This window comes from Opisthorchis viverrini, assembly GCF_000715545.1.
Source record: "Opisthorchis viverrini unplaced genomic scaffold opera_v5_32, whole genome shotgun sequence".
Classification (NCBI taxonomy): domain Eukaryota; kingdom Metazoa; phylum Platyhelminthes; class Trematoda; order Opisthorchiida; family Opisthorchiidae; genus Opisthorchis; species Opisthorchis viverrini.
The window spans coordinates 503,945-512,109 of NW_008751687.1; the positions used below are offsets into that span (position 1 = coordinate 503,945).

The following is an 8,165-nucleotide window of genomic DNA, read 5'->3' on the forward strand; positions in this document are numbered from 1 at the left end:
ATCGGCGGCGTGTGACGAACAGGTGTTGCGCGTAAAACCAGCGCATGATGAACGGAGTCATCAGTCCTAAGTGCTAGGCCTACGAGAAGAGAGTTATTAATGGGGTGGGGAGGGGAGAAAAATATGTGAACAAGAGAGAAGGGAGGCGTCAGAAGTAGCCTGTTGTCGCCAAACCGCCCTGCTGTATGCATCGAGTAAGGCGACCTGGCTGATGGCGCCACGCGATAGACAATGTGGCATGAGAGTATGGTTAGTTGTAAGTGTAATAGTTGCACGTGGGCTGAGATACTGCCAGGGCGCCAACACCTAGATAGGAAGACGATTAGGGTCCTCAACCAAAGCCTTTGGCTCAAAAGCCTAACCGCAAGGCAACGGTGTTTGGCGGAAAATGCAAATGCATTACCATTTCTCGGAACAAGTCGCCAACACCCAACATGGAGGGCCAGGAAACTGTGTTCGTCAGACCTCTAACCATTGACCAACCTGGTATGAGAGACTGTGAGTGTCGCGGGACACTCTCCAGTATAGCTCAATGGATCGCACACGGTAAGGTTCAGCTTCTTCGTGACGGTATGATACAGCAGTCGTGTGGGTAATGCACTATATCAGGTTGCTGAGTCAGCCGCAAGACCCCCAGACCTATATTAACTGATACGATCGGCTGGCCCGAGGAACGCAACTGTCAGTGAAACGACAAGTGAAAATAGCGGTTCATTAACCCACTCGCTGAATCACCAACTGGAAAGATGGTGAACAGTTTAGTTGGCCTCCTGCAACACAGCCTCTGGAGACAATTCATGTGTTAAAGGAACGTAAACTTCACTTGCACTTCGGAAGAAATTACGTTTGAAATATGTCTGCTGAAACGTGGGAAGTTAGCAGAACCGGATGGTCTGCATCCTGCTCTCTTCACATAAGGCGAATAATCTATGTGAACCATGTAATAAAGCTTATTGATGCGATATGGAGCCAAGACAAACTGCCTGAAGAATGGAGCACGTCGAGAGTTATTCACGTCTTCGGAAAGGGTGCGCAGACGCCGTGTGCAGACCACCATGGCATCAGCTTGGTAGCTGTGACATCGAAGGTGCTTCCTGGTCTTATCTTTCGAAGGTTGACTGAACATAGGTAGAGACATCCGTAAAAACCAAGCTGGGTCCCGTTCTGTAATAGGATACGTCGACCATATTTTAACCCTACGACAGATTATAGAACAGCGCCCAAAAATGGTTGCCTTCTTTGACCTGAAACCTACGTTGGACTCTGTGGACCACCAGGCTCTATGACGGTGTCTGTGGAGCAAAATTGTTCCCCATAAATCCTTGATCCTACTAAAGGCGCTGTATGCTAACTTCTATGGACGTGTGAAGGTCCACGTTAAGCTCTCACCTGAGTTCACCACATCACGTGGCGTCAGTCAAGGCCATCCCATTTCATCTCTCTTCTTCAACTTCGTCATTAATATGATCATGAGGCTCACTACCAGCCTCTAATGCCTGTGAGGTCAAAGTACTCTCGGGATGTCCACTCACAGGTATCGAGTACACAGAAGATATAGCTCTTCTTGGATGTGACAACATGGAAATACAAACATTAAATAGTCGAAACAATTCACGTCCCGGTTTGATATGTGCTTCACACCTGCAAAGTGTAAAATGCTGCTGCAAGACTGCGTGGGCTCCGACCATAGCCTCGTACCTGCGGTGAGCCGACTGAGGTAGTAAACACTTTTGCCTACCTAGGCAGCTGTACCAGTCCCGGTAGTCTCGCGAAAGAAGATATTTTAATCCGGATTTGGGAGGCCACAGCTGCTTTCGTGAACCTGCATCACTTGCAGCGTAGGCGTGACATCGGCTTATCCGGCAAGGTTCGATCCATATTATTATACGGGTCAGACACACCGAGTCCGATGCACACCGAGGACGTCACTGTTTGACCATTGGTGTCTTCAGAGCACTGCCCGAGTCTGGTGGAAACACCCGGTCAGTAATGCTGAAGTGCTTCGAAAGACTTCCCACGATAGATGAACTGATTACATTTCATAAGTTGTGTTGGCTTGCTCACGTGTTTCGTATTCCAGCCGACCGCCTTCCACGAAAGACTCTTTTCGCAAAACTACCTGAATGGTTGGAGGCCAGAGGAGGTCAAACAATGACTTGGTAGCGAAGTATAAAAGCCATTACCGGCAAATTCAGTTGCGCTAGTCATTTCCATCTCCTTGGATGGGGACCCCGAGATGGGACACATCAGTGGTTGAAGACATTATCAGACATGGCCCAGTGGCGCCCTCAATGGCATTTGTGCATTCAGGCTGCTGTCTTTAATGCATAGCTCCCTTCCCAATCTGGAGCAAAATTGTTCCCCATAAATCCTTGATCCTACTAAAGGCGCTGTATGCTAACTTCTATGGACGTGTGAAGGTCCACGTTAAGCTCTCACCTGAGTTCACCACATCACGTGGCGTCAGTCAAGGCCATCCCATTTCATCTCTCTTCTTCAACTTCGTCATTAATATGATCATGAGGCTCACTACCAGCCTCTAATGCCTGTGAGGTCAAAGTACTCTCGGGATGTCCACTCACAGGTATCGAGTACACAGAAGATATAGCTCTTCTTGGATGTGACAACATGGAAATACAAACATTAAATAGTCGAAACAATTCACGTCCCGGTTTGATATGTGCTTCACACCTGCAAAGTGTAAAATGCTGCTGCAAGACTGCGTGGGCTCCGACCATAGCCTCGTACCTGCGGTGAGCCGACTGAGGTAGTAAACACTTTTGCCTACCTAGGCAGCTGTACCAGTCCCGGTAGTCTCGCGAAAGAAGATATTTTAATCCGGATTTGGGAGGCCACAGCTGCTTTCGTGAACCTGCATCACTTGCAGCGTAGGCGTGACATCGGCTTATCCGGCAAGGTTCGATCCATATTATTATACGGGTCAGACACACCGAGTCCGATGCACACCGAGGACGTCACTGTTTGACCATTGGTGTCTTCAGAGCACTGCCCGAGTCTGGTGGAAACACCCGGTCAGTAATGCTGAAGTGCTTCGAAAGACTTCCCACGATAGATGAACTGATTACATTTCATAAGTTGTGTTGGCTTGCTCACGTGTTTCGTATTCCAGCCGACCGCCTTCCACGAAAGACTCTTTTCGCAAAACTACCTGAATGGTTGGAGGCCAGAGGAGGTCAAACAATGACTTGGTAGCGAAGTATAAAAGCCATTACCGGCAAATTCAGTTGCGCTAGTCATTTCCATCTCCTTGGATGGGGACCCCGAGATGGGACACATCAGTGGTTGAAGACATTATCAGACATGGCCCAGTGGCGCCCTCAATGGCATTTGTGCATTCAGGCTGCTGTCTTTAATGCATAGCTCCCTTCCCAATCTCTCCGCTGAAAAGTCCACTGGCAGACCTGTACTTAAGTACCAATTTATCAGCTCCCGCCCCCACTGTGTGGCTACCTACTCTATTTCGCAAAATCAAGGATGGGTGAAACTATGACAGCCACAACCACTGTACGGCAAGTGGGCGGTCCTAACGACGCAATCGCCTGGAATGAGTGTAAGTAAACAATTAGACTGGGAGGAGGAAAAACTGGATAAACCTAACAACGCGACAACAATAACGAGTGCAGTTTCCTCTGAGGTAACAGTCACACCAGCTGATGACCATTATACGGCTAATTTATGCTGAAACGCAGAGAAGCACCGTGCAACCGAATAATCCTTATTGGGAATCGTCAGCACTGGGCATCTCACGGAACTACAGAGCCTCGAACCAATGACCTGACGGTTAACGGTTTGAAAACTTAGCCATTCGGTAACAAACGGCTGGTCGGCAGTTCGATTACATCAAGTAAACAGGATATAGAATTACTCAGACCTCCATCATGGCTATATGTCAACTGGCTCCACGAGTGATGACTTCTCAAATGGAAGTTTCACGTATTGGGTGAATCTTACTCTTTCTGTGAGCTACCTAAAGCTTGTTGGTAGTATGAGATTTTGGAATTTTGAATGGAAAGGGGTGAGTGGTGCTTTATTCTACGCGCGAGCTAATCACCCGGCAGATCGGCCGAGTTTCGTGAGATGTCCACTGCTGATGATTCTTAATAAGGATAAACAGCTGTACAGTGCTTCTCGGCTTTTGAGCGATGATTGGCCTCACTGATAGGAAGAAATCTTCACTGAAAGTTCCCAAATCTCCTCACACTGCCATTAGTTTATGAGTAGTCCAGAGAAGGGATAATTTCACAAACCGAGTGAAACTTCCACCTGAGACATCGTCACTCCAGTCAACACGCGAAGTGGATTCAGTGATTGAAGGATGAGTGGCATTACATCCTGTCCAAGTGCGAGACAGTGCCTTCAAGCCCTTCAGGATACGTTGGCTTCACTTGAAGGATGAAATTTACGTTCAAAACTTCTCAAACCCCTCACACTATCAATATTATATTAGGTAAATGGAACATATGACAGGGGATCTCGAAATCGAAATATAACCAATTCGGACTGGGCTGGGTAGATTCTTTTCACACTGATTGTTGCGTCTCACCACACACTGAAGCTATAACAATCCCACTGCACAAATGGCCACAAACGTTGTTACCAGATGACCATTAGATCGTGTTGTGTGCCACACTAATCCCAGAGAGGGCTAATAATCTACGAATTATAATCTGATACCGCTCGATTTTTTCTTTCTTCCCATCAGATAGCTCAGTTGTTTATTACGAAGTACTGCAACTGACTCTTATCGAAATGTGGATGAACATGTGATTATTCGACAGTTTGCAGTTAAGTTAGTCACCTTGCCGCCAAATATTTTGTAGTGATAATTCGGAGGGTGGTGACAACTTCAGAGAAAAGAGACGTAAAAAACACACTTCACTCACACTGAACGTGTTACCATAACCGGCCATAAAGGAGCCAAGCAGGAGTAGGATTCGTTGAGCACTGGGACAGAAGTAAAAACCAAGACATCTCCCGTAAAAGTACTCTTGCTTGATTCGGTCAAATCGAGTTTGCAAGTTTTTGAAATACATCAATTCTCGGGCCAATTCTGGATCCTCCTGGTTCCTCGCCTGTGAAGATGGCGGTTGGTCGTTCTCGTCGGTCACTTCTAAGTGCACCTGAGCACCTGATAACGGCCCCATGTCACACCTTCCGACTTCAGGGAGACCAGAGAAGACGGAGCGGGGAAAGAGAGTACCGTGATCACAGAACCGTGGAATAGTACAAAGTAGGTTGATGCAGGTGTGAAGCTCCTTGAAGCAATCAATGTAGGCACAAACCAAGCGTTCAGTTTTTCCGGACCTGGGAAAGGATAAGATTGTTAAGAGAAGTATGGAAGTAGAAAAATCGAAAATCCCAGAAAAATCAGTGAACACTACACTTCACGCATCAACTCGCAACTATCCACGAACGCCGTAATTATATAATAATAATAATAGTAATGATGATGATAACTTTAGTAAAATTTCAGGTGCGGTACTCTTTCGAGGCCTAGCTGCTATGCCACCCGAGAGAAGCATGAGAACTTAGATATTTTCAGGTTGTCTGAACCAGGAGCAGTCGAAATACCGCGGTCGGGTTCAAACCACAGACCGTTCCATCACTAAGTTTGCGCCTTAACCAGTGAGCTATCTCGAGCCAATTGCAATGAGTCCAACGATTGCTGCTCGTACCAGGTGCGAACTCTTTAGTTAGTGGATATAAAGAGTCTTGTCGGTCTGTGGCACAGAACACTTCATCTCTATTAGGACTCTGAGAAAGTCACGCGGTTCTTGTCGCAATGAGTGTGATAAAATGGAGGGACAAATAAATGAGCACTAGTATGTCATGGCGTCGCTCGGTCGTTCTGCGGGGGGGGGGTCATTTATGAGGATTGTTGGGACTGCACAGCAAAAGTGCTGAATAAGAGGAATCGATAATAATGAACAGCCTGTCCTTGAATGAGGGATATTCAATCCGGAGTTATTTTGGCATAAACCTGGAATGCCTGTACTGGGCATTATAGCCTTGTCCACTTTGGTAGCATTCAGAAGGATATCCTCGGTAAACTTGAGGGCTAGACATATTTTCGCCTTCCGAAGGGTTCGCCGTCCTGGTTCATTGAAACAGTCAACTGCGTCACCGTGTAAAAACAAAGAAGAGTAGAAAAAAACTGCTTTATCTCCGGTAACATGTTTCACAAGTTTTTGAAATGACCAGTTTTGTTTGGGGGCAACAATAAATGTGACATCTCGCACTGAACTGAGACCCTATGGAAAGCCGAACCAAGATTTCAAGAGTAAAACTCTACTCATGTGTTCCAAACTGGCACAGCTAGTTTCAATTTGTAAATTTATCTTCTTAGTGAGCCGAACCTCTGAGTAATTCGCGTTTCTTGTTCGTATTTCTCAGTACGTGAAGCCCGGTTTTAATCCCACATACTAGGATGAGTTCAATAACTACTTGCCCGTGACGGGCCTAAATACCGCATGCGCACAAAGAGCAATGGTTAAACGTGGCACCACGCGAGAAACCCTAAGACAGTCGGGAAGTTAAGCAGAAATACCTGCGAGCCACCTGCAAAAACCAATATGTTTTTGCTCAAACCTCGCTGGTTGATGGCTGTACTTGTTTGCAGCAAATGAATACCTGGTACTGGAAAGGAACCTGCCGATCAACCTTTGCACATTACGTGAACCAGAAGTGGCATCAGCGGAGAAGGGCCATGTGCAAGACAGTGATGCTGATAAAAACACAAAGTACCGGGGGTAAAGGCTCAGAGGTCAGTTCACGGCTAACGGCTTGCCTAAGCATAACTGCATGAAAAAGATAGGCAGAATCCTCCCTGCTGCATTAAGACACTGGGCATCACTTGTATATTCCTTCAAATACCATCAATCTCTTAGCTGGAATGGGGAACCACAGAGTGAATTAGTGGTCAGATAACCACTGATAATATCACCTGGTAGTACAGCAGTAGAATCGAATAACTATCAGTCAAGTTCCAGCTTCACTTTGCAACTGACCGTAAACGAGTTGCTTCCGGACGCGGCTAACGGCTTGCATGGCCTACCCAAAATAGCTTGTGGTGCCCAGGGTTTCACTCGATTCCGTGGATCTTGGCTCGTCTGGGAACACCGGTACTCTAGAATCTATATAAGACCTGATTCCAGAGGGTTTAGCACGGGTATCGCAATTAAGATTCCCCAAACATTCTGTGTCTTCGGTGGGGCGCCCACATGTTGTTGCCGAACAGTGAAAACAGGCAGCTACACCACAATCACGGTGCCCAAACGCATGTTTTAGCTTATCGAGATGCGTTTACATAGATGACCATGGCTTGTCTTGGTAATCCGGGTAGTTATTTCCGTGTCATATGATAATTTTTAGGCAGCAACACTCCCATCGGAGACCATTCAAACACATGAACTCCATCGTGGTGAGTCCCGAGCACGTTTGTAACATATTGACGCTTAAGATGAATTTATATTCAGACAAAAGCCTACGCGAATACTCTAGTTATTCGCCGAAAGCTACGAAAATTTACAGTTGAACCACAACCATCTACAAAAGCAGTATATGGACCTGTGAATAGTACAGCTTTTTTGGCTATGAAAAGTTTCGCATGTTCATCCGGTGCTACGTCAATACGCCATCTCCGGAATCAAAAAAAACTTCTCCGCACGAAACGCAGCCAGGGGGATGTTAAAAGAATGAGTCCAATTCAGCTCTGGTTCACCCCGAGCAAGTTTCAAACTCCACACAGCTGATTCCATAACCACGTTGTCGCAGCCCTCATTGCGGACTGGATGGATGTCAAGTATATTGAGACACCACCTTAAGTGTTAGGGACGGTAATACACCGGTGGTCAAAACTAGTCATCATCATCATCATCATTGATTCCATACGTTGTCGCAGCCCTCATTGCGGACTGGATGGATGTCAAGTATATTGAGACACCACCTTAAGTGTTAGGGACGGTAATACATACATGGTCAAAACTAGTCATCATCATCATCATCATCATCATCATCATCATCATCATCATCATCATCATCATCATCAACGACAGCATGACATCAGTGCTCAACACCAATGCTTCACTGCCGTACAGCCATGACTTATTTGAAAGCCTTATTGTAAAGAAAAGAATAAAGGTGGA

At 46.3% G+C, this 8,165-nt stretch overlaps 1 protein-coding gene across 1 annotated transcript in view; it reads right to left on the minus strand.

Moving 5' to 3' along the window:
- The window catches only part of T265_02504 (hypothetical protein), a gene marked incomplete at both ends in the record, with an annotated part of 47,226 nt that overhangs the window by 26,310 nt on the left and 12,751 nt on the right, over positions 1 to 8,165 (minus strand). The window contains one exon of the mRNA XM_009166767.1: positions 4,919 to 5,325. Coding sequence (XP_009165031.1) covers positions 4,919 to 5,325 — 407 coding nt within the window. The remainder of the gene's footprint in view (positions 1 to 4,918; positions 5,326 to 8,165) is intronic.